At 39.7% G+C, this 27,635-nt stretch overlaps 1 protein-coding gene across 1 annotated transcript in view; it reads left to right on the top strand.

Annotated features, from left to right (window-relative positions):
- Window positions 1-27,635, top strand: part of LOC128591338 (collagen alpha-4(VI) chain-like) — a 139,090-nt gene that overhangs the window by 93,190 nt on the left and 18,265 nt on the right. Inside the window, 13 exon segments of the mRNA XM_053598826.1 lie at window positions 9,086-9,148; window positions 10,902-10,964; window positions 12,047-12,056; window positions 12,059-12,108; window positions 12,767-12,829; window positions 15,468-15,518; window positions 19,076-19,111; window positions 19,215-19,277; window positions 20,568-20,630; window positions 22,090-22,125; window positions 23,099-23,138; window positions 25,857-25,868; window positions 25,956-26,455. Of these exon segments, the coding sequence (XP_053454801.1) occupies window positions 9,086-9,148; window positions 10,902-10,964; window positions 12,047-12,056; window positions 12,059-12,108; window positions 12,767-12,829; window positions 15,468-15,518; window positions 19,076-19,111; window positions 19,215-19,277; window positions 20,568-20,630; window positions 22,090-22,125; window positions 23,099-23,138; window positions 25,857-25,868; window positions 25,956-26,455 (1,050 nt within the window).

Genomic DNA, 27,635 nt, shown 5'->3' with positions numbered 1-27,635 from the left:
ATTTTTTTGATTTCTGAGGAGTCTGTTGTTATTTCGTCTTTGTTGTTTCTGATTGATGAGATTAGAGATTTTACTCTTTTTTTCCTGATTAGGTTGGCCAAAGATTTATCTATTTTATTGACCTTTTCAAAAAACCAGCTTTTTGATTTATTGATCTGTTGTATTATTCTTTTGTTTTCAAGTTCATTTAATTCTTCTCTATTTTGGTTTTTTCTTTTCTTCTACTGGGTTTGGGGTTAGAATGTTCTTCCTTTTCCAGTTGCTTGAGATGTCCCATTAAGTTGTTAACTTCCTCTCTTTCCATTCTCTTGAGGAAGGCTTGCAGTGCTATAAATTTCCCTCTTAGAACTGCCTTTGCGGTGTTCCAGAGGTTCTGATATTTCATGTCTTCATTGTTGTTTTGTTCCAAAAAGTTGGCGATTTCTTTCTTAATCTCATCTCTGACCCAGCTATCATTCATCATAAGGTTATTTAACTTCCATGTTTTTGTATGAGTATGCAGATTCCTGTTATTACTCAGCTCAAGTTTTATTCATGGTAGTCCGAGAAGATGCATGGAATAATTTCTATTCCTTTAAATTTACTGAGGTTAGACTTGTGACCTAAGATATGATCGATTTTGGAGTAAGTTCCATCGGCTGATGAGAAGTTTGTGTTTTCAGTTTTTTTGGGATAAAATGTTCTGTAGATGTGTGCTAAATCCAAATGTTGGATGGTTAAGTTTAAATCTAAGATTTCTTTGCTCAGCTTCTTGTTGGAGGATCGATCCAACACTGCCAAAGGAATGTTGAAATCTCCGACTATTATGGAGCTGGAGGAAATCAAGTTGCTCATGTCTGTTAGAGTTTCTCTTATAAATTGAGGTGCATTCTGGTTGGGTGCATAGATATTAATAATTGAGATCTCATCATATTGAGTATTACCCTTAACAAATATGAAGTGACCATTCTTGTCCTTCCTTACTTTTGTTGGTTTAAAGCCTATTGTATCTGCAAATAAAATTGCAACACCTGCTTTCTTCTGATTACCATTTGCGTGAAATATGGATGACCATCCTTTCACCCTGAGTCTGTATTTGTCTTTTAGGTTAAGATGTTACTCTTGTATGCAACAGGTATCTGGCCTGAGTTTTTGTATCCAGTCAGCTAACCTATGCCTCTTTAGAGGACAGTTTAAGACGTTCACATTAATGGAGAATATTGATAAGTCTGGTGAAGTTTTGGGTATCGAGTTTTTCAAAAGTCCAGTGGGCATTTTTAATCCTTTTGCCAGTGTGGAAATTGGAGTTTGATCCGAAGTTTCTGAGTGAGTTTACTTTTGTGGTATAGGATTGGGTTGGTCATTATGGAGGATAGGTCTGAGAATATCCTGAAGAGCTGGTTTGGTTATGGCAAATTTCTTCAACATATGAATGTCATTAAAGTAATTAATTTCTCCATCATAAATAGAACTCAGTTTAGCTGGATAGAAGATCCGGGTTGAAAGTTATTTTGCTTTAGGAGATTAAAAGTCAGTGACCACCCTCTTCTGGCTTGAAAAGTTTCAGCAGAGAGATCTGCTGTCATTCTAATATTCTTGCCTTTGAAGGTAATGGTTTTCTTTCTCCTGGCAGCTTTGAGGATTTTCTCCTTCATATTAACTTTAGTGAAGTTAATTATGATATGCCTGGGGGATGTCTTACTGGGGTTGAGTCGTGCTGGGGTTCTGAAGCTGTCCGCTATCTGAATTTCAGAATCTCTAAGTATGTCTGGAAAATTCTATTTCATAATTTCATGCAGAAGGGCCTCTGTACCCAGCGAGGCCACTTCATCTGTTTCTGGAACTCCTATAATTCGGATATTTGCCTTCTTCGAATTATCCCTCTGAGACAATGATCCATTTTTGCTCTCCATTTCTTTTCCTCTTTGAGAGTTTGGGAGCGTTCAAAGGCTTTATCATCGATGTCAGAAATCCTTTCTTCTGCTTGCTCCATTCTGTTACTGAGGGATTCTACTATATTTTTCATATCTTTGAGGGCTGCAAATTCTTATTTCAGTGTGTCTAAGTCTTTGGTGGTTTTGTCTTTAAATTCGTTAAATTCTTGAGACAACTTTTGAATTTCTCCTCGAATTCCTAATTCCACTTTGCTAATCTTGTCTGCAATCCAAATTCTGAATTCGATTTCTGATATCTCAGCCAGATGTTTATGAATGGGATCTTCAATTGCATCTGCCGTATCTTTCCTTGGGGGGGGCGGTTTGATCTATTATGGTTTTTCATGTTACCAGAGTTTTTCTGCTGATTCCACCCCATGGTTGTTTTACTCCCTCTGATTTTTTTCCCCTGGGGCTTTGTCGAGGGCCTGTACAGTGTTGTGGCCTGAGAAACTGGGGCCCTGTCTGGTGTGGTGGGGCTAAGTGGTTCTGTCTTGTTTTCAGCTGGTTTCTGTTCCACCCTAGTGAAACAGATACTCTGGATTGAGGTCTCAGCTGTGGAGAAATATCAGCAATTAAGTCACCCCACCCCCCACCGGCAAACAATTGGAAAAGAAAAATCAAACCTTCCTACCACCGTGCACCCAGGGCACCACCTGATTTGTCCTCAGGCGATTGGTTCAGTTCAAAAAGTCCAAATCAATTGTCTCAGTCTGCACCTGTCTCGGGTGAGAGTTTAAGAGGTCTCTGGGAACTGGATCACAGGGGTCTGGTGACTACTCTGGTGTGGCTTGCTCCAGTGCTGCGTGGAGTCAGGAGGAGCCACCCAGACAATAGATCAGTCTGGGAAGGTTGATGCCTCCTTCCCCACCTTGCACCACTGTCACACCCAGTCACTGATAGCCCTGCAGTTGGCTGATCCAGTTGCCTGTAGTGAATCGGTACTCCAGAAGTTTGCACCTGCGTGAATCAGAAGGAAGTCTGCCAGGCCGCTGCATTCTGCCTCTCTCTAGCAGGAGGAGGTGAGGCCTGACAACCTCGGGTGCTTGATGAAGGTTGGGGGGTTTTCACTCAGGTACAGTCTTGCCCCTGATTAATATTACTGACAAAATAGAACAGAACAGCTCTGCAGTTCCCCTGCAGAAGAGAAGCTGAATTGAGTTCCAAATCAGCTTGTCTTTGCTCTTATATTGTCTATAGGCTGACGATCCCCTGAGGGCCAGGTGCATCTTAGGGTTAGTAAAGCGGACCTCTGGGTCAGCCCCGCCCTGAGAGTTTCCCCGGTTTGCACGTTGGAGTAGCCTCAGGCAAATCCTATACTCAGAGTCTCTGGTTGCCCAGGGAGACAGGGGGTGTGGCTTCAGAATATTAGGTAGTAAGCCATATTGCTAGCAGAAGAGGGCTGCTGTTTCATGGCTCAGGCAACTGCTGCTCCGGTGTAGCTCCCTTCTGGCCAACTGTCCTCTCTCCCCTCCCATACCCCAGAGTCTGCACCGACCGGCTGCTGCCCAGCACTGTCTACATCCCTCGAGCAATCGCCCAAGAGTCTGGACCCCTGGGGGACAGGCCTCCAGACCTTGGAGCGAGAGCTGAGTGGAGTGCAGGGAGCACTGGGAGCCTGGGGTTGTGGGCAGAGAACACGCACAGCTTTACACAGTTTTATGCCTGGCCGTATTGTCACCAAAAGATGGCTGTCGCACTGCCTCAGGGAACTGCCACTCTGGTGCGGTCCCCTCTCCACTGACCGGGACTGGCCTCCAGACCTCAGTGTGAGTAAAGGGGAGCGCTGGGAGCTCAGAATTCCAGGTAGAGACAATATACAGTTTATACAGTTTTATGCCTGGCAGGAGGACGCTGTGGCACCCTAGTAGGGGAGATAGGTCCAGTTTTTAGAGGGTCTCTCCCATGGAGTGTAGTGGGAGGACCTTTGAACTCTGCCTGATTGTTTGTGGGGCACTCTGAGGCGTTCTCATGGGGGAGGGGACTCCCATCCACTTGGTGATTGATTTTGTACCTTTTGTTTGTATCCTTGTGGTTGCAGCTCACCTCAGCGGTGTTGACGTGCGTTCTTCAACCTTTTCTCTTAGTGCAGCTCAAATCCACCAGGTTACTTGCTGTGTCCTTTAACTCTCCTACTGGACGGGAGCCTCTGTAGAAAGCTGGCTTCAGTCAGCCATCTTGTCTCCTCCCCCCGGCAATTTCCTTCTTAATCTCATCTCTGACCTAGCTATCATTCAGCATAAGGTTATTTAACTTCCATGTTTTTGTATGAGTAAGCAGATTCCTGTTGTTACTGAGCTCAACTTTTATTCCATGGTGGTCCGAGAAGATGCAAGGAATAATTTCTATTCCTTTAAATTTACTGAGGTTAGACTTGTGACCTAAGATGTGATCAATTTTGGAGTATGTTCTGTGGGCTTATGAGAAGTATGTGTATTCAGTTTTGTTGGGATGAAATGTTCTGTAGATGTGTGCTAAATCCAAATGTTGGATGGTTAGGTTTCAATCTAAAATTCTTTGCTCTGCTTCTTATTGGAGGATCTATCCAACACTGCCAAGGAGTGTTGAAATCTCCAACTATTATGGTGCTGGAGGAAATTAAGTTGCTCATGTCTGTTAGAGTTTCTCTTATAAACTGAGGTGCATTCTGGTTGGGTGCATAAATATTAATAATTGAAATCTCATCATATTGAGTATTACCTTTAACAAATATGAAGTGACCATTCTTATCCTTCCTTACTTTTGTTGGTTTAAAGCCTATTGTGTCTGCAAATAGAATTGCAACACCTGCTTTTTTCTGATTACCATTTGCCTGAAGTATGGATCACCATCCTTTCACCCTGAGTCTATATTTATCTTTTAAGGTAAGATGTGACTCTTGTATGCAGAAAATATTTGGCCTGAGTTTTTGTATCCTGTCATCTAAACTGTGCCTCTTTAGAGGACAGTTTAAGCTTACTTTTGTTGGTTTATGATCAGCTGTGGAGAAATACCATCAATTAAGTCACCCCTCCCCCCTCCACCCCCATAGGCAACAATTGGAAAAGGAAAATCAAACCTTTCTATAACCACATACCCAGGTTACCACTTGGATAGTCCTCGGGCGATTGGCCCAGTTCAAAAGGTCCAAATCAATTGTCTCAGTCAGCACCTGGGGTCTGCTGACAACTGAACTCAAATATGACTTGCTCCAGTGTTCCGTGAAGTCAGCACGACCCGCCCAGCAAATAGGTTAGTCTGGGAAGGTTGATGCCTCCTTCCCCACCTTGCACCTCTGTCACACCCAGTCACTGATAGCCCTGGAGGCTGTGACCCAGTTGCCTCCAGTGAGCAGATATTCCAGGGGTTTGTACCTGCCTGAATCACAAGGAAATCTATGTCTGCCTAGTCAGGCCGCTGCTGTATGCCTCTATCCAGCAGGGGCAGGTGAGGCCTGACAACGTTGGGTGCTTAATGGAGGCTGGAGAGTGTTCACTCAGTTCCAGCCCCACCCCTGATTGATGTTACTAACAGAATAGAACAACTTCGCAGAATTTGTTTCTGTCCTAGCTATCTTCCCCTGCAGAAAAGAGGCTGTTTGGGTTCACAGAACCTGTGCCTCAGGCCCTGTCTGTGCCGCTGCTGGTTGTTCTCAGCTGCCATTTCTATTCCAGCGGCACACATTACCTGTCAGTTCCAGCCTCTGTCTGCCCTCCTTTGTCTGGGCTAATGATCCCCTTGAGGGCTGGGTGCATCCCAGGCTCATTAAAGTGGTCCTCTGGGTCAGCCCCAGCCTGGGAATCTGCTGGCTCTGTACATGCATTTTCTAGCCCTGTGCTCCACCCAGGCAAACCCTTTACTCACAGAGCCTGTGTTTCCATCTCAGATCTATTCCGCTAGTGCCTACCACCAGAGAAGATGCCTGGCTTCCTCTGGTTGCCCAGAGAGACAGGGGGTGTGACTCTGGAATATCCAGGAGTGAGCCCTATTGTTGCAGAAAACGGCTTCTGTTCTGTGCCTCGGGGCACCACTGCTCCTGTATGGTTCCTTTTCAGCTGACAGGCCTCTCCTCACTCCTGTGCTGCAGGATCAGCACTGACCAGCAGTAGTCCATGCCCTGTCCAAACCTTTCGAGAAAACACCCAAAAATCTGGACTCCTGGGGGACAGGCCTCTAGACCTCAGAGTGAGAATGGAGGGGAGTGCTGGGAGCTCAGATTTGCAGGTAGAGAATATATATGGTTTTACACTGCTTTATGCCTGGCAGGAGAGCACCATGGCACCTTTGTAGGGAAAATTGGTCTAGTTTTTAGATGGTCTCTCCCATGGGATATAATGGGAGGACTTTTGAACTCTGCTCATTTGTTTATGGAGTACTCTGAGCTGTTCTCATGGGGGAGGGGACTCCCATCCACTTGGCAATGTATTTTGTACCTTTCGTTTGTATCCTTGGGGTTGCAGCTTGCCTCAGCAGGGTTGATGTGTGGCGTTCTTCAACCTTCTCTCTTGGCGTAGCCCTAATCTGCCATGTTACTTGCTAAATTTCTGTCCTTTAACTCTCCTTCTGGATGGGAACTTCTGTGGAAAGCTGGCTTCAGTCAGCCATCTTGCCTCTGCCCAGAATTTAATTTTCTTAGCCTGTCCACCTCCTTCTCTATACACTTCTCTCCAACCCATCCTTGCAATATACTTATTTTCTCTACTTTTGGTCAAATCAATTAATTGTTCACATGATGACTAGGTAAATATTATTCGTATCTTTATAACTTTTGTTTTTTTTTGAATTATCCTTTTCCCAATTTGTTATGTGCTTGGTATCTTATTACTAATTAATCACAAAGATTTGTGACAGAAATGATAACCTCCCAATATATTCAAACACATGAGTATTATTTTTCTTGGACTTATCTCTCCTGAGCCCTCTGTCCTCCCATTCTTATCCAGGAGAATTTCTTTCTGGGCCTCTGCAATGTTGTCTTATTGGGGCAGATTTTGGAACAGTATCCCCTCATCCTGGGATCAGAGAAGTGTGTGCAAACCAGCATACATTATTGGAAGCTTCTCTCTTTGAAACATTATAATTCTGATGAGTCTCTCTAGGGGTTTGCTCTTATTTCTATTCGAGTTTGATTTTGATTTTTTTAAATAAGAGATAAAATCATAAATATTTATAGGCTTCAAGGTAAACTGGGTTATCCACCATGTCAGTGATTTGCTAGCTGGCCTAATGTTGAAGGGCAGTCATATAGACCCATTTATGTTCTGAGGCTGTAAATCACTAAAGATCAGACAGCCCTACTGGAAGAATATAGCTTACAGAGATGCTGAACTCCAAATTACAACATTCCCTTGACTTTGAGAAAAATGTGTCTTGGGTGGGAATAGTGGCTCATGCTTATAATTTTATTTAGGTTCTGGAGAGGCTAAGGTGGAAGGATCAGCCAAGGCCAGGAGTTCAAGACTAGCCTAAGCGACATAGTGAGATCCCAGGCATGGTGGTGCATGCCTATAGTCTCATCTACTCAGAAAGCTGAGGTAGGAGAATTGCTTGAACTCAGGAGTCTCAGGTTACAGTGAGCTATGATGATGCCACTGTACTCTAGCCCAGGCAATAGAGTGAGATCTTATCTCAAAAAAAAAAAAAAAAAAGAAAGAGAAAGAAAATGTGTCTTATTATTGTCTATAAAATTGGATCTGCTGAATTTTGCAAGATGTATAATAAAATGGAATTCTAAATAAAAATTTTATGTATGGAAAAGATTGCATTTATAACAAACAAATCAATGCATAGATTTCTTGGCAATAAAGCACAACTTTAAACCTGTTGTTTATGATAAAATTGAGAATGTTATAAATTTTCAAAATGGTCATTAAACCCACCATTCTTCTGCAGTTATTTTCATGTTTGTGCATTCCCTTTACTTATTTTAAAAATAAAGGGTTATCATAATGTATATGCCATTTTATATTCTTCTTTTTCATATTTCCTTATTTTCCTATTATCATTTTAATGCATTATATTTTATTCTATTGAAGTATCATGATTTACTGAACTAATCTTATGGTGGACATTTACGTAATTTCTATTTTGCTAGATATCATGGACAGTAGTATGAAAATAAATGTTCTTATAGGTTTTTTATATTCTTGCTATTGCTTTGCTGAAATTATGTCTATAATATAAATGGATAAGAGTGGAGTTATAATAGCAGTCTGAACTTTGTTATATATGGCCACATTGTTGTCATAAATATTACACTATAAATGTCACAAATACAATATACAAATTAGACAACATTTCACAACCTGGTTCAAAGTTTCTAGCTATGTTCGTTTAAAAACTTGGTCTGATTTATAAACTTAAAAATAAACTCTTGAAAAGCATAACAGTATAGCAGGAATGATCAATAGAAGTGCTGGATAGTTTTAAAAACTTAAGAAACACGAGTAATTGTTCCACATATTGATTAATTCTGAGTTTGAAGCTTTTGCTCTTTGCACAGCTGAGATGGTCGACATGTCAGCAACACGTAAAAGAAGACAGAATAATTCACACCATGGGTATTGTCCTCCATTTTTGAAAATGTGTCTTCTCTACAGAAATAACAACTTTAATGAGGAGGAGAAATTCAATCAGTTATTGAATGAGTCATTTTAACAACTCACCCTTGTCTAGAGAGCTAGCTTAGTGCTGTAGGATCTTTGGGGTCTTACCAATTATTTTTTCATGCATTGTGTGCCTTTATCTAAGAGTGCCACATGTGTTGCTGTGTTCAGCATTCTGATTTTCCTTGAATGAAATAAGGGTCCTTAATACTTTTGAACATTTAGTTTATAAGCCTTAAAAGGAAGATCTGTGCTTTTAGGAACCAGTGATTATACAAACTAGGAGTTTGGGTTATCTACATAAAGTATTTTTGTTTCCATCACTAGCTGAGATGTTAGAAGGAGATGTGCAAAGACTGGAAAAGGTTGTAAGAATCAGACCTCGCATTTTCCTGACATAAGTGGCAGCACCCCACATTGCCTCTCTAAATCCATTTTCTGGGAGGATTGATCACAACCAGCCAAATCTTATTTGAATCTTTCTCTTGCAGCTTTTCAGTAACATCTCACAGGGAAACAGGCCTTTAATAGGAGCCGTAAAGATGCCTGGTAAACTGACCTCACTGTAAGTTGTGTTCATTTTGACAGTGTGTGCTTGGAGAATCTGGCGAACGAGGTTACCAAGGAGAGTTGGGGTCTCCAGGTTCACAGGTAGTATCAGGGAACTTGGTTTTAGTGATGAAGGATATTTGTTTGAAATTTTAACTTGATTGTTTGATAAGAATTTAACATAAATCAGAATGGCCATGGATATTTCCTTGCCAAGGCATGCCAATACATATGGTTTATCCCCTCGTCTGGGAAAGTTAAACCACAATAACTAATATTTATTGATCTCTATAACCTAAATACTACCTAAAGCACTTGTACTAACTCATTTATTCCTTTTGTGGGTTTATAAAAAGATTATCCTCCTTTTACAGGAGAGAAATGGAGAGAGGATGGAGAAGTTAGGTAAATTGACCAAGGTCATACCACTATGAAGAGATAAAGTTGAGATTTATACACAGGCAGCCTAGTTATAAAATCGATGTTCTTAATTACTGCCTCTGAAATGGTGTTTTAATTTGTCAAATTGTTAATTTGTTAAATTAATTTCTTAAAATTGTATTTATTTGGCAGGAAAAATTAGAGTGTTTATTATGCCTATGTCACTCTGATAATAAACTGGGACATTCAGACCATTAGAAGAAGAGTGCTACCATTAAAGAGTTCAGTCTAGTGGCATATTGTAAATTACCAAGTGATAACTAGAAATATAAACTTTCACCAGTTCTTTTGAAATCTTCCAAGCATAACTCAAATCTGTCATTTCTATAAGCCCTTCTGGAACACTTTATGTATTTTTCTTTTAAAAAAACAAATAGTTTATGAGTAACATGAAGTGAGACATTTAAAGCAACAAATTTTACTAACTTTAAATCATTCTCCATAATTAAAAATTCTGTGAGTATCAGTTGGTAACTTGAGAGATTTCTGCTGTTTTTAGAGTTGGCAAATGTACTAAGGAAAGGAATTGGTAATCAAAGTGAAATTAGATATTGTATTTATTTTTATGATAATAGTATTTGAACTTAGGGAGAAAAAACTAAAATATATATCTATTTCTCTCTTCTTTTTGATTACTGGCTTAATTTAAATTTGGACCTCCTACCACTGGGTCTCTCTTTGTCCTGTGTACCCAACTTTATCATACTCCTGGGTGAATAAGAAGTAAGTCATGCTTGGAACCATGGGCAAGATATTCAATGAAACCTGTCCTTAACCCTTGTCTTTTCCCTGGGAGGTGGGTATGACAGTCTATTTAAATAGACGATTTTCAATATCTCACCTAGGAGAATAGAAGCCATGACCAATGTTTCTAATAGGAAAATATTTCTCAAAAAAGCTGGGGAAAAAATTGAAAGTGTCAAAAGTCAGTAAAATAAAATGGATTGGAGAGAGAAGGAACAACTCCCAATAATGTAGTCGGTGAGATCAGCACCTTCACTTTTTGATGAAATTGAAAACAAGATCTATTTCCCTTAGCCCTTGTGTGTATAAGGGAGAGGTTGATTTTTCTATGGATAGCAATATCCTATCTACCCTCTCATCCCCTTTTAGGCTTTAAAATTAGTTGAATGAATTAAGATCAAAAAACGATGTCCTCAAACTTTGGTGGTCATCATATTCAACTGGAGAGATTGCTAAAAATATAAATGCTGAGGACTCATACCCTGTGCTTCAGATAGTGTGAGCTGGAGTGAGAGCAGGAGCTACCTGATTAAAATTTGATAAATGAGACAGTGGTGGGTCAGGGCACCTTAATTTGTGCTCCCATCAGCATCCATGATGATTGTGTGGTTGTGTGGAATATAAATGCCTTAGAAGAACTGGTTGAATTTTAATTTTGTCTTTGGAGCAGGGACTGAGAGGAATGCAAGGAATACCAGGAGCTTCTGGACAAAAAGGCTTCCTGGGTGCTCAGGTAGTTTTGAAAAACTAACAGCTACAACACAGCTGGTCATTACCAATGGCCGGTTTGTACCCCTGAGTGTCCCTGAACAAATAACATAAAGCTATATCATTTGTTCAGGGACCTATGGGTATCAGGGATTTCTAGAAAAGCTAATTTGATGTAGTACACATTGATCATCTGCAATGTATCTCCTTCTACCCTAAGTATATTTTGGGAAGATGGTGACAAATGAGATATAGGTTTAAACTTCAAGGGTATGTAATACGAGCTCATTATTTACCTCTAGTATAAGATAAAATAATAGTACCTCCCCAAAAGGTATAAATAACTAATATGCTTGTCACAAATATGTAAGGAAGCATCACTATCCCAATTTTATAGATAAGGAGGCTGAGGCCCAGGGAAGTTAAGATAGTCATCCAGATAGTAAGTGGCCAAGCTGGCCCCTAACTTGGGTCTTTCTAGTACCTATTCTACTCCCTACCTAAGATCCTGGTGGTTTATAGCTGTGCTAGACAGATAGAGACAGATGGTCAGAGTGGCTTTCAGAGGAGGGAAAGGCGCATAAGAGATAGCTTAGAAGGTAACAGCATGATTGGAGTCAAGAATGTGAGTCTTTATCTGGGGACTCTAAATAGCAGCTCCAGGATGGCCAAAACCATGGTTATGTCCCTCATTCTTTACCACGGTCAGGAAGAATCTAGCTTGTAACCAATTGTATTATTTTCAATTTCAGTAGGAAATGTTTTTTATTTGGAGTGGGTAAAACTCCAGGCTTTTGTCTTCCTGATGTGTAATCATGTCATGTTTCCCACTGAGACGTACATCTTATTCCTCTAATTCTCGGTATATGGTAGATGTAGCCTCTTCTACAGAACACACCCCCCGGTCCCGAGTTTAATTGTGTATCTTATGCATTTTGTGTATTGAAGGAAAAAATTAATTAATGGCATGAGACATTAAAGGCTACGCTTTCATCTCTAAGGTGATTTATGAGTATATTACCAGTTCCAGACCACTTCAATAATAATGAGAGTCAACTAGTTAACTTTGTGGCCCTACTGGTAATTTTAACCATGGTCTTGTTACAGGGGAATCCTGGGCTTCCGGGCCAAAAGGTTCAAAAGGAAAAGCTGGGCCAAGAGGAATGAAGGTAAATGAGAGAACACATTTTCTCTTCAAGGTTAACCTGGGGAAACCCGCTGGACTTTCTTATACAAATCTTCCTCTATGTAATCATTTTTTATTTTTTTTTTATTGTTGGGAATTCATTGAGGGTACAATAAGCCAGTTACACTGATTGCAATTGTTAGGTAAAGTCCCTCTTGCAATCATGTCTTGCCCCCATAAAGTGTGACACACACTAACTCTATGTAATCATTTTCAGCATATGTTTCTCATGTGGTTGATGATGCTATTGACTATTCACAGCTAGGTAGACGTGTACAGAGAAGGCAAGACATACAGGAAAAATGGATCATGTATATCAATAGATAAAAATATGTCAACAGATACACGTATGGATTTGCCACATGTAAATTCACACACCCACAATTAGGAAAAGCCATAGTGGTATAAAATTCTATAAGTTATATTGCATACCTTGTTTTGCTAATTGTCAGTACCAAAATTCCTACTGTGTTTGTTAGTTATCCATATTTAACAAAGCCTAGAAGGTGGTATTTACCTAAGACTGTCTGGTCTGCTCCCAGGGTTTGAAAAGAATGACTACAATTTCTAAGGAAAATGACACAAAATTTCCTGAACTCATAGAAGAAAATTACTTTCAATTTTACTCTTTATCATAAAAGGGAGAGGTTGGTGATACAGGAGAAAGAGGCCCACAGGGTCAACAAGGACCAAGAGGTCAGCCTGTAAGTCTGGTTTTTGGAACTCTTGACTGAATGTTCTTGCTTTACATGAAATTCTTATATTATTGATGGGTTAAACATGGGTTACAAACATCACAGGGTCCCTGGAGCTGTTAAGAATCTGTACTTCTCAAACTTCTTGTATAAATTAAAAATCCGAAGATGTCTTGGAATTTGTTTTGTCTTCTCACATGTTGAAGAGGGAAGTGCCAATGACCTTCATCTGTTTGACAAAGGTATTTATAAGCATTTGAATCTTTTAGGAATGTTTAGTAAAACAGTTTTTCTAGGGCACCAAATAAGACGACCAATCAGATTCGCAGACTTTGAAGAGTTGGGATTCGATTATCCAGAGCATAGAAATAATCTTTGGACACCAATGATCATGGAAGAGTTACTTCTTCAGATAACACTCTCATTGACAAGGCTGCACATTTTTACTTCAGTCGTCACCTGAACAGGAGAGCAAGTTAGTTATTTTATGACTATTTTTAATTTACCCTTTATTGGAATTAGCTTTCCTGCAGCCCATATTTCTGAAATTACTTTCACCACAGTTAGGAAGGATCTGCAGGTTTGTTTTTTTTTCTCCCTATATTTGGCACTAAAGTTATGTTTTTTGGCAAGGAGAAAAAACAAAAGCAGGCCTGAGAAGTTTAAACTCAAATGTGGAAAGAGAAATCAGAATAGGGTAACTGTAAAAGGGTATTTAGTATTTTGCATCTACGCTTTGAAAATTCAGAAGGCAAAATTAATACTTTGTTGACTTTATTAATATCTCCCAATTAAAACAAAAATTTTGCCTCCTCACTTCTCCCTGGTAGAGACAAAGCTGGGAAAGGAAACTTGTCTTGAAGGTGACATTTCAGGTCTGTAGAGGGTGACATCTCCAAAATACACAGTTAGAATCTCTGAAGTGGCAGATGCTGGAGTTCTGCATGTCCTCCACCCAGGAGGAGGTGGAGTGACAGGCCAAGAACCTCATTCACATCAAACTGGTTAACATAACCTGCACTGTACTTTCTTTTTTTTCTTTTTTTTATTTATTTTTTACTTTTTTTTTTTTTTTTTGTAGAGACAGAGTCTCACTTTATGGCCCTCGGTAGAGTGCCGTGGCCTCACCCAGCTCACAGCAACCTCCAACTCCTGGGCCTAAGCGATTCTCTTGCCTCAGCCTCCCGAGTAGCTGGGACTACAGGCGCTGCACTGTACTTTCTTAATGATTGTGTTAAGACATTTATACTCTACACTTAACCAGTTTGATGTATTTCAAATTGTATATAAAACCAGCATATTGTACCCCACAAATGCATTAATGTACGCAGCTATGATTTAATAATAATAATAATAATAATAAAAATAATAAAAAGAACCTCATTCACACCCCTCCCACCAGCAACTCATTTTTGGCAATCTTTTTCATTTTTTTTTTTCTTTCTTTTCTAATCTTTCAAATTTTCCTAATTAGGCCTTAGGGATATTCCTTGTGTCTTCAGATTTTTAATTTTTCTTCTCAGTCGATCTATTTGATTTATGGGCAGTCTTTGTCCATTCAGTAAAAAACATCTATAAGGCTTTGAATTCACCCTTTATTACAAGAAATTCACTTATATGTATGTACAGATGCTAAGCTCCCCAGTGGTGGTATTGACATTTTCATAATTGTTATCATCACCACCACTGCCACCTCCACCATCAATCACTATCTTCAGCAATAACACCATCACCACTACAAGCATTATCACCACCACCAAACCCAACCACTTTCACCGCCACCACCACTAGTATTACCACTATTATTACCATCATCACCACTACCACCACCACCATCATCATCACTGTCACCACTATCATCACCATTGCTACCACCACTAACACCCCTACTCTCATCACTAACACCATTACTACCCTCCTGCTGTCACTACTACCACCAACAGTGGCAGAATAATTACCACTTATTAAGTATTCTCCCTGTGTCTGGCATCGGGCTAAGCACTTTCCATGCACAATCTTGCTTAATCTTCCCAACATCCATACCATGTAGATAATATTATTCATATTTTATTATTATTCCTATTATCCCTCATGTGTCCATGAGGAACTTGAAGTTTATAGAGGTTGTGTATCTTCCTCAGGGTCACTCATACAACTAGTACTGGGACCGCAATAAAAATTCAGGTCTGTCTGAGTTTATAGACTGTACACTTAAGTACTAAACTAACCTGCCTCTGTCCCAATCTTTTTTTCTAAAGTCTGTCTTTGTCCTCAGAGACTTACCATTTCTGGATCTTCTTCCACTGATACTTTCTTCCATGCGGAAAGTAAACTTAGCCCAAGTATAGTGATGTGACTTCCTACAACCACAGTATCATCTTGGTGATGCACAGAATCTTGAACCTGCAGAAAGCGTTAAATAAAAACATAAAAACTTCCTTCTACTTTCATATTTTAAAGCTTTAAATCCTTATCTGCTCTGAATGCAAGAGTTTATCCTATGAAGGCACTCTCCCAACCTTCATCAAGCCCCTCTGTCTTTCCTATCACCTTACATTATTGATCTATCCAAGGGTTCAGGTACTATTATCAACCAAGTGTTGATTTGTATGACTGTACAGTTAATCTTGTACAGTCATTTTCTTAGGGTATTCATGGTTCAGATGGATATGGACATCCAGGAAGAAAAGGAACAAAGGCGAGGATTACCTTACAGGGTTTTCTGAACTAAGGACTATAGTTTTTATTTTATTTTACTAAAATAAGAGTTATTTTCCAAGTGGTATTTCAGGAATGGTTTCTACATGTTTATAATATGCTGTAGTTGCCAGAGTTTCCTACCTAAAAAGTAAAACTGACTGTGTCACTCCCTCATTTTAAAAGTAAAACTCCTTACCTCCCCTTCCACCTATGTCAGATTTTCCTACCCAGCCCTGGGTATGCCAGCCCTTTCCTAACTCTTTGACTTTGCAAACACTCTGATCTTTATTTAAAATTCTCTTCTCAATATCTCTCTGTTGGACAATTTTTGCTTATGTTCTAATATCAACTCAAATATCACCTTATCCTTGTGGAAGCCTTCCGAGAAGGCTTCCCCAGACAGAATTTGTTGTCCTATACTCCATATTACTAAAGCACATTGTATCTCTGCACCAGCCCTTTTCCATCTAGTTTGAATTACAATTTATCCCTGTCTGTAAACAGCAGAATTGCTTCTCATTCATTTTTGGATTGTTGGAACAGGGCCTGGCAGATAATTAGGGACTCAGTAAATATATTTAGATGAATGACTACCATTCCCCTAATAAGCTGGTATTGTAGCATTTAGTTGATTGATCACTGATAGGTTTTGAAGCATGGGGGTCACATAAAGTACTTTAATATGCAAGTTATAATTACTGCCTCACAAAATGAGAAGTCACTGGAATGTTTAGTGATGTTCAATTATTTAATGATGGTAGGACTCCTACTTCCCTGTGGCTGCAAGATAGCATTGTTGCCATTTTACTGAGCAGCAAAATGCCCTGAACATAGTAAACCCTTCATCCACCGCTATGGATGAGCATCCGTGCTCTTCTCAGACTAATCCTCACCTCCCGGACTTAACTCAACTCTCTTCTGCTTCCTAAAGGCTTTGATTCCTGCAAGACTCAATTGTTCTCTCCTGTAGCACCACATCTTCTTTCCTCTCTGTACATCATTCCCATCAGCATACAAAGAGGTGGGAAGCTCTCCCATATTTAGAAGAACAAAACCCCTAAACTCATCAGTTTGCTACATATTCCAACTGCCCAATTCTCTCTGGCAAAACTAATTGAAGGAGTAGTCTGTACAAGGGGTTCTTAACCAGGAGTGATTTTATCCCCAAGGGGACACTGAGGCAATGTGGTTGTCACAACCAGGGGAGGAGGTGCTACTGGCGTCTACTGGGTAGAGACCAGAGGTGTTGTTTAACACCCTGTGATACACAGCACAGTCCCTCCCAACAAAGAACCATCAGGTCCAAAATATCAGTAGTGCTAATGTCGAGAAACTGATGCCAGTTGAGCCTTTACCATTGACTCTCCTCACTCAGCCACATCTGCTGTAGTTGAGGCGAACCCCATGTTGTTAAATCCAGTCATCATCTCTCTGCTCTCCTCATACTCTGTCTTAGGAGCATTTGATAAAGTTGCCCACAGGCTTGTTCCTAATCCTTTCCTCACTCAGATTCCAGTACAGCTCATTTTCCTGGCTTCACTGGCTGTGTTTTCTCAGTCTCCTCTGCTGGATCTTCTGAATCTTCTTGACCTTTAAATATTGGGAGACTTAGGGCTCTATTCTCACACTTCTCTCCTTCTTTACTCACCCTCTCAGGTGACATTTCTTAGGAGTATCCAGTTCCGTGGCATGGCACCAAGTACCGTCTATCCTGGGATCTCCACTTTATTTCTTTGGCTTGGACAATATCCTAAATTCCAAAAATGTTTCCAGTCAGTCATCGAATAGGCATCTTAAAATTGGAGAGCCTCAACTAACTTTATTCTTCATTTTGTGAACCTTTTATTATAGAAAAGTCTAGAAATAAAAGTGGCTAGGCTATTATAATGATACCCCTCTGCCTCACCCATGTATCCATCACTTAGCTCAAACAATGAAGAAACCTTGGCCGTTTTTGTTTTGTTTTATTTATGTTCCCCTTATTCCATTATCCCCTCACCCCCATGCCAATTAATTGGAAAGAAATCCCATATATCATATATTCCATGCATAGCCATTTTAGGTTGCATCTTTCAATGATTCTTTAAAAATATAAGCACAATACTATCATCACATCTAAGAATTAATGATATTCCCTTAATATCATCTAACATCCAGTCATCCAGAACTGATTCCCTTAACAACCTGCCCTTCCTCCAGCTCTCCCCATCCTGAGGAATGGAGACGCCATCCTTGCAGTTGCTCAGGACAGATACTTGCAGTTGCCCTTGATAAGCTTTCTCTCAGCCCCTACATTTATTTAATCCATCAACAAATCATGGTGAGTCTATCTTTAAAATATGTCCTGCATTTCCTCATTTCTTACCACCACACTGCCACCCTCTGGACAAGCCAACATGACTTTCTGTCTTCCTATAATAGCCACTGATTGGCCTCTGCTTCTCCCTTGCCTCAGATAGTTAGGTCTCCATGCACAGCCAGAGACATCTTTAACAGCGTAGTCAGATCATGTCATTCCTTTCCTCAGAGCCCTGCTGTGGCTCTCCATGTCACTCAGAATAAAACCCACTGTTGACCTGGTCTACAAGATTCTACACAATGTGGCCTCTCTGTGAACTCTCTGACTGTGTCGCCTCCTGCTCACCGTCTACCCTCCCTTCTGCTGCCATCTTCCTCAAAGATGGCAGCACACGTTCATTCCCTTATGTAAAATTTTTTAACTAAAAATTTTATTTTTATCATGGCCCAGATGGTAGTTCAACACATGCATTCTTTTGCCTCAGGGTTTTTTCACATACTCTTTCTTCTGCCTGGAACATTTCTCTCCCAGACACCTGCTTGGCTTCCTTCCTCAATTAATGTTGATCTTTGCCTGAATGCCATCTCCAGAAAGTCTTTGACCACCTTATGTAAAATAACACCTCCCTGCCCTGAGCACACGTTACTCTTTGTTTCTTAAGCCCCTTTCTGAAATAGAATTTATCTTTCCCTGACATGTTACGCATTTCTTTGTTCCTTCTCTTCCTCCCTAGCACAAGGGAATTCTTAGTTCTGTTCATTGCTGAATTCCCAGTGCCTAGAGAAGGGCTTATCACACATTAGATACTGAATAAATAGTTGCTGAATAAATGATTGCTTTGCTGGATGCCTTTGGTTCTGATGCTGAGTACCTACTTCCCAACAGCCAGTGTGGTTCCTCCTTCCCTGTTTCCATTGTATTGAATCTTTGGGTATTTCCATTGTATTGAATCTTTGGGTATTTAACCCAAGAAATAAAAATGCCTAAGATGGACGTTTTATTACAAAATACTTCATGGAGAAAGAAAATTTGTAAAAGTCATTTATGAGTTGTTTCATGTTGAATTAGAGGAATGAAATATGGCCACTTGAGAGTAGCTCAAGATAACGACTGTTGCTAGTTGTTTTTCCTGGCACTTGTTTTGAGTCTTTTTCCTCAAAATTATAGTTTTTTTCCTTTTCTCCAAGGAATGCTAAGGAAATATCTATTCATATGACGTTATATTAAACAAGACTTTATCTCATTTCTGACACTAGGGTGAACCCAGATTCCCTGGCTATCCTGGTGCACAAGTAAAAAGATATTTTTGGGGGCCTGCCAACTGGTATGCTGCATGCATCATTTGTTTGAATTTATTTTTCTTTATATTCAAAGATCTGAATTTGATATAATAAGGGAGAAGATGGTGACCGAGGCCACCAAGGAGAGAAGGGAGCAAAGGGAATCAGAGGGAAGAGGGTAAGAACCAGATGAACTTCCCAAGATCGGTAGAAGCCTATGTCACCACAGAGCATTTTCTTGTTGGATTAATGGACTTCTTGGAAGGAAGCCCATTCCTCCTCAGTCAATGCACGTTCCACACCTTCCCTGGGCTACCTCACTGTCCCCTCAATCCCATTCTCATTTATCTTCTCAACGCAAATGCAGTCTACCAAAGCATAACTTCTGACAATCCAAGTTGGCATTTCAGTTATGTAACATCAACCTTCTGAAAACAAGTTTGGTAAGTCTAGAAATTGTTTGGAAGTATATTGTTTTAGTCATGGAGCAAACATTGCTGTTTAGCTGTTTCTTTAGGATTCTTCCAAGTCTTATTTTTCTCTTAACTATTTTAAGAGTGATGCACAAGCATGTGGTCTCCATCTTGGTGAACTTCGAGTCCACTGTGCATTATAAAACTTTCCCCTAAAAAGCCATTTCTTCATATTCTGAAGATTCAGTCTTGAAGAGTCACAATCACTGGCAGCTCTTTTTGGAAAGAGTAACTCTGGATATCTAACATTTCGGTAGTATTTAGCTGATAGACCTCAGAGGCTAAAGCCTTCTAGAAAAAAAGACATAGACTAGTGTGCAGTGCAGAAAAGAGAAAAGGAAAAGGGATGTGCATTTTGCAGGCACTAAAGAACCAACATTTTCATACGTTGGCAAGGATGTAAAAAAAAAAAAAAATGATCTATGCCTAACTTGGATTGCTGCTGGCTGTGGTTGCCATGGTCAACTAGCATTTTCCTTCTACTTTCAAATAAAAAAGATAAAACATTAATTATATGTGGATAATGCTGTATCAATTTCAAATACCTGGAATATAACCAGTGAGCCTATGGCCACCATGCAACTTTTCTGAGACACTGGGAACCAGGAGGTGGTGGGGGAATTTTTTCCTTATCTTGCATTCAAAGCTGACTTCTCACATTCTTTTTATTATATGAGCTTGAGACTCAACTGAGCATTGAGTCATCATTTGAAGCTCTATTTAGAAGTATGGGTTTTCATGTGTATGCACATATTTGCGTGTCTGGGCTTAGGTATGTAGGGGGAAGTTTGGCTTTGCCATAAAGAGATCCACATCTCCTCATTTCCATGTCTCATTTCACAGATACACAGTTTATAAACTAACTGGTCAATAGCAGACCCGCTGGCACGAGCTATAATGAAAGCTTGATATCCCAAACTGGGTCTGATGGTTATAATTACGTATTAAATCCTACTTAAGAGGGGAACTTATTCCTGTGGTTTGGTTGTTTTTAGGGTAATGCTGGCTTTCCTGGATTTATTGGAATTCCAGGTGACCAAGGCCCACCAGGACAAATGGTAACACGTACCCTTTCCCTTTCCAATTTTAACCTTTGTGTACAAATGAATTAGAGTTTGACAAGAGGCATATCTAAAGACAAAATAGGCATTTTGGACACACAAGAGGATCTATATAGGGAATGGGCCAAATTTGTTTTAGAGGACATTGGCTTCAAGTCTTTATACAATATATTTATCTAACATTTTTTATTAGAACGGGGGAAAATACTGGAGTGACTAGAGATATGTGAATCTCTCTAATTACATAAAATAATACATATAACTCACAGGAGAGGGAGTGTAATTAATGCAAACAAAATAAGCAACAACATTTATGCAAAAATCAGAAAGAAAGCCTAACAAAATATAACATTTATATAATCTTAACTGAACTAACAGTGTTTCAAGCCCACAGATATTTAAAAATTTCCCTGGAAGTTTATTTGGTATGAAAGGAAAGACTTTGAAGCTATGCTTGCTCTGCCCTGTGTCTTGTCCTAGGAGGCTAGGCTGTCATTCCATGAGGATAGCACAGTAGGTCAGCTGCAAGTTCAATCTGGTAGTCTCACCACAGTGTAGGGTTTATTGGAGAGATGCAACAACATCAGAGAATCAAAAATCTGAGAGGTAGATGGACGATTGATGCCATTTTACAGACAAGGAAACAAAGACTGGGAGGATTAAATTACTACCTTGTAGACTCTAAACAAGAGCAACGAACTCTTGGTTCCCAGAGTGGCTTGAGCCAGGAACTCTAACCTGAAGGATTCTCAGGAAGACTTATTTGTATTTGAGCAAAAACAGGGTGGTGCAGTGTGGTCCAAAGAGAAGGCATAGATGAACAACTGTAGTCTACTTTAGAACTGTCTGTGAATGATCCTGGCATCTTGCATGACCTTCCATTTTCTTGAATTTTCTCCTATGCTATGGCTTGGTTTCAAAGTGACTTGGTCATCTAAGAGTCTTTTTTTTTTTTTTTTTTGAGACAGAGTTTCACTTTGTCACCTTTGGTAGAGTGCTGTGGCATCATTGCTTATAGCAACCTCAAACTCTTGGTCTCAAGTGATCCTCTTGCCCCAGCCTGCCAAGTAGCTAGACTACAGGCACCTGTCACAGCACCTGGCTATTTTTTAGAATGGGGGTACTGCTGTTGCTCAGACTGGTCTCGAACTCCTGAGCTCAAACAATCTACCAGAGTTCAGAGTGCTAGGATTATAGGCATTAGCCACATGCCCAGCCATCTAAGAGTCTTTAGTGTTATCTGTCTAGGCCTTCTGGACTCTGAGGTTCAGGACACACCTGTTAGTCATTCCAGCCTTCTCTAAGGAGTCAGACAGAACTCCAGGGTAAGGACCGAAGGGCAGAAGGTGTTCTATGTAGTATGGGGAAATGTCACAGGATGCCTTGGCCACTCCGCAGAAGAATATGTTGGACTTCAAAATCTTGCATTTTAAACCCAAGTTTCTGTTCTTTCCAGGGCATCAAGGGTCCCAAAGGTTTGGCAGATATGATGGTAGGTGAAGATTTTAATTCTAAGCTTTATTATTTTCAGAACATAGAGCTTTCAGCTTTCACAAAATAGAAATCTGCTAATTGTAGAGATTCTTTAGTTTCTCCTCTTACAAATTCTGTTAGCACTTTAAATTTATCGACTTTACTTTGAAATGTTATAACCAAGTCAAATAAAAATACTTCAACATTTTTAATCCAGCAGGGAATCTGGAGGTTTCTGAGTAAAACAGTAAAACAGTTGACATGAAAAAGAGAAAAAGACTCAGAGGCTATTACCTTTCTGTAATGTCCCTTTTTGTAAAGCTCAAAAATTACTTAAAAAAGATTTCTAAACCAACACATGGATAGTACAGGGTTTTGTGTCTCCTGGCATACCTGAAATGATGACTTTTCATCTCCGAAGTACAAAAATACTCTTAGGCAGGAGGCTGGGGTGTGAAGGCAGCTGAGGAGCAGGGAGTGGTCGGGTCTGGGGTTGAGGGAAGTAGAGCAGAGAGGAAGGGATCAGAGAAAAGAAGCAGAATTACCAGGGGAGGTTTTGAGGTTACTCTTTTGGGAGCCATTCTGAAGTAGTGGTATAAGAATTACTAATATAGATATCTAAGAATTTAAAAAATTTCCCTGTGTTTTCCACTGACATTCCTGTATTTAAGCTTCCTTGAAATCAGGTTTGATCCTATTACTTGTAAAGCAGATAAAATGGGTACCCCTTATCTATGGATCTTTAATAATATGGGCACTGTATTGTATATAAAATCTTTTAAATGCTTTAAAATATCCCCTGGATTCAGAAACACAATTGTTGGTTGGTTTCATCTGCTTGAATATGTTTTGGGTTTTCTGTTGTAGATTAAAAAGCTTCAGATAGGCACTGGTAACATTCGGATGACATTGCTAAGTCACAGGGGTGAAGCGAAATATGCTTCAAGTTAAATACTTTTTCCTTTACCCTGTCTTTTTCCATCTTTCAACAGCCTTGTGAAAGTGTTAATTTCATTCAAGAACACTGCCTAAGTTGTTTGGGAAAGGCTGAAAAGGAGTGAGTGGTATGAAGTGGGGATGAATGGATCATGGCCTGAGGGCATAGGTCACCTGAGGATGTGACTCCGGTTTGGGATGTGCCTTGTCATTGTCAAAGGCTCTTATAAATGACTATGTTGGGCTCAGTCCCTTTGAGGTAAGTAATCATTTCCAGTGTGACCTCAGAAATGAAGTAGTTTGAAGGGCATGCCATCTCAACAATGAAGAAAAATTCCACTGAATAATATTATGCCCCATGAAGTGTGGTGATAATTGCACTCCTGCATGTCTGAATCTTGCTGCTTGTTATCACAAAACAAATAGGAGCTTTGTTCTTTTTATGTCATACATTTAAACAAGAAGGACCAATAGTGACCCTTTGAAAAGAAATGTAACCTATTTTATTTACATTTATTATTACATTTATTTAAAATTCAAACTATCATAGGGGTACAAATGCTTTTGGTTACATGTATCAATTTTGTCATGCCTGGCCGGTTGCGTGCGCCTGTAGTCCCAGCTACTCGGGAGGCTGAGACAGGAGGATTGCTTGAGTCCAGGAGTTCTGGGCTGTAGTGCACTATGCCGATCGGGTGTCTGCACTAAGTTTGGCATCAATATGGTGACCTCCCGGGAGCGGGGGGGCCACCGGGTTGCCTAAGGAGGGGTGAACCGGCCCAGGTTGGAAACGGAGCAGGTCAAAACTCCTGTGCTGATCAATTTTGTCATGCCTGAATCAAGGTTATAAGTGTACATTTATCTTTTAAAAATGGAATTATGAATCATTAAATCTTAAGTAATGTTTTGCCACACTCTTAGATTGGAATTTATTTACTGTTTTCAATGTATTCCAGGACACTTGCGTTCTATAATACATACATTTTCCCACTTACTGGAGATAGGGCAAGAATGTTGACTTGGCAAAATTGTTTAGTTTGAATGTTTGGGTTTTCTTCACAATCATCCTGCTCTTATTTGCCTAAACTTTCCATGTTCTTGTCTGTTACCATGCAGTAGTTCTTGAGGGAGGTTCGGAATCCTTTTTCTCCTATCAATCATGAAGAATAATATCATCACTATCATCAAAAAGAAAAAGAGTATCAGAGTTGACCATCTTAAAGATTAAAACCCATTCACATTAATAGGCACCAGGAAGTCAAAAGCAAACAGAAAAAGGGAAAAACGATTTGTAATATATGCAATGGACTTGAGTGAAGGACTTATCTTCCTTACTAAATAATGTTGAAACATAAAGAATTGCTGCCACTTGATCATTTTTACCTACTAAGACAGGTATTTCCTAATAGTCATATCTAAATATAAGAGGCAAATCTTTTAAATTGAAAATGGGCAAAAGACATGAATTGGGGATTCAGAAAAGAAAAAATAGAAATGAACGATAAACCCATGAAAATATTCCATCTTACAAGAAGTCAAGAATACAAATTAAAATAATGAGACACTCCTTTTGTTTTTTTTTTTTGCAGTTTTTGTCTGGGGCTGGGTTGGAACCCATCACCTCTGGCATATGGGGCTGGTGCCCTACTCCTTTGACCCACAGGCGCCACCCAAGATATGCTTTTTGTTTCTCACATTGAAAGCATTTCTAAAATGACAGAAAAATCCCTACCAAATTGGGAAATATGTAAGAGTGCACATTGCTAGTGGGAATGAAAACTGGTACAGTTTTCTGAAGAGCCATTGGACTACGTATATAAATGTCCATAATTATAGAGATTTACTTAGGGCTATAATTAGATAACTATGAACAGATACATGTATAAGTATGTTCATCACAAAGGAACATTAGTTGAAGAAATTTTATAGAGTAGATCATATTGCCCTAAATTTATTGATGGCAGAAAATCGTCATGTGTAAGTGAAAAAATTAAAAATATAACATATCCTAAGCTCCCAGTGTTATAAAATAAAATAAATCTATCTACCAATATAAATATATGATAAATCAAGGACAATTTTAATTTTTTGTTTTTCTAATATTTCCCACAAAATATATTACTTGTGTACATACACTTGAACATAGTATGTATAGTTTATAATATATATTTTTATGTATATGTGTATACCCATTACATACGTGTAATAGCTATCATTTAATTTCAAAAACAGTTAAATTTAATTTCAGTTGAATGTGACCTAAATCCTCAATAACAATAGCACAAATGTATTTCTCAAATCAAAGCTTGGAAGTAGTTAGTCAGTCAGGTTGAAAGGGGGCCCCTTGGTGTTTGGGGATGTGATCTCTTTATTTTCTTGTTTGGCCATTGTGTTTGTGGGGTGTGCTCTATTCTCCAAATCACCTCATGATTTAAGAACTTTATGAAGCTTCAGCCATCATATCAACATTCAGCCAGCAGGAGATTGATACATTTCTGAAGTTGCACCTTCCATTTTTCTTGTTCTGTTATCAAGAACTTAGTAAAATGACTACTCCATTGGGAAATGTAATGTTTGTTCCAGGCAGCCAAGTCCTAGGCAGAACATGGGGTCCTATTACTACAGAAAAAGAGAGAAGGGATATTGGGGAACAAGTAGAGATCTCTGCATAGTCAGGTATGAGTTTAGAAGGCTATGCTTAAATTTCTCCAAGGAGATGGTTTTTCATACTGGGGCATGCCTGTGAAAAAGATGCTATTGCATACATCAAACTAACAATGTTTTCTTTTCTTTCCATAATAATTCTCCTTCCAGCTTGTTCAAAAGGTAAATTATATTCCTTTTTAGTCGCTTAAATTCTCACCTGTTCAGAGATGTTAGAAAATCTTAAATATGTGTATTCATTGTATTAAGGTGTTTCCAAATGTCCAGTGTTCCTGACTGAAGTGGGCTTTGCCTTGGACATGTCAAATAATGTCTTCCAGTTGGATTTTGAGAGGATGAAAGCAATTTTATTATCTCTGTTGATGAAGACGGAAATAAGTGAGAGTAATTGCCCAACAGGTGCCCTAGTGGCCATTGTTTCCTACAACACCAAAACAGATTACCTGGTTCGTTTCTCAGACTACAAGGGGAAGCATGCATTCCTGGAGGCTGTCAGGAAGATCCCTCTGGAACGGTCATCTGGCCATAGGAATCTGGGCGCCACCATGAGGTTTATGGCGAGACATGTGTTCAAACGTGTGCGCTCGGGCCTTCTCATGAGGAAGGTGGCTGTGTTCTTTCAGGCAGGCTCGGCCTATGATGCAGCTTCCATCGGCACAGCTACCCTGGAGCTTGGTGCAGTGGGCATCATCCCTGTGGTCATCACCTTCACAGAGGAGCACAACCTCCCAGAGGATCATGGGGAGGGGGTTACAGCTGGTTCTTACCTCTCCAACAAGGACCACATAAAGGGTGAGAGGTGTTCAGAGGAGGAATTCCCCCAAAATTGATGTGTATGCAAGGTGTGCGGGGGCTCAGTGTAGACCCTACTGCTAATGAGATGACTCCCTATACTGAGTGGCTATTCTTAACACCTACTCTGTGATACATGCCTTATAAACATTGCCTTATTTAATGATTCCCCAAACTGCATAAGGCAGGTGTTATGGTTCATGTACATTTTGGGCATAAGAAAGCAAGGCTTAGAGAGAGTAAGTATATCATCAAAGGTCAAGTTGCCAGTTGGCGCCAGACTGATATTGTCTGCCTTTACAGCCTGTGCTTAACTGCTAACTAAACTGTGTCATTGGGGGGCACAGACTGTAATTTTCTTCTTGTTTTTTTTTTTTTTTTTTTTTTTGCACTGGGATATAGTATATATATCCATATAACAAAGTGGAAAAGGTATAGTTATTTTAAGTGTATGGCTAGATGAATTTTTATATATTTTAAATCCATGTGACCAAGACTTGGTTCAAAATGTAGAACACGTCCAGTGTCCTGACATTTGCTCATCTGCGTTTATCATGATCAAATCGTTCTGGCCTCTTCTGAACCTCCATATAAACTGAGTCATACAGCACGTACTTATTTGTACCTGGCTTTTTCCAGTCAACATAATGTCTGTTCTCCTTGTTCATCCACTTTGTGTACGTGGGTAATTTGCTCTTTGTTATTCCTGTGGAGTATTTCACCGCAAATACACGTAGCATGCTGCAATTTATTCATTTATCTATTCTCTAGACTTTGCTTTTCTAATTGCAGCCCATGCAACATGTTTTCGTGGAATATCTGGGATGATGGGAAGATTTATCAAAACAAAGGGCGGTTCCCTTTAAGATTCCCTTAAGATTTTCCAGGCTGCTTATGAATGTTAGGTTGAACCGTGGGACATTGCCAATATTTAACCTTTGTTGACCTGCAAATATACAAATGTCGTAAGGTTCAACTTAATAGCTGATGAATTCAGCTGTGGCAGACCACTTAATTTTCTCCAAAGGCTGAGTGCTAGCAGAAGTGATAGGTGAGAGATTTTGTTGACAGAGCTGTGAATATGCTTCTAAGAATCAATAGACAAAGCTGTGACAGTTGGCAAACTGTTGGGAAGGA

Source organism: Nycticebus coucang, chromosome 8 (assembly GCF_027406575.1).
Source record: "Nycticebus coucang isolate mNycCou1 chromosome 8, mNycCou1.pri, whole genome shotgun sequence".
NCBI classification, from domain to species: Eukaryota; Metazoa; Chordata; class Mammalia; order Primates; family Lorisidae; genus Nycticebus; species Nycticebus coucang.
The sequence above is the reverse complement of the archived record's forward strand: the minus strand, read 5'-3'. Positions and strand labels throughout refer to the sequence as shown.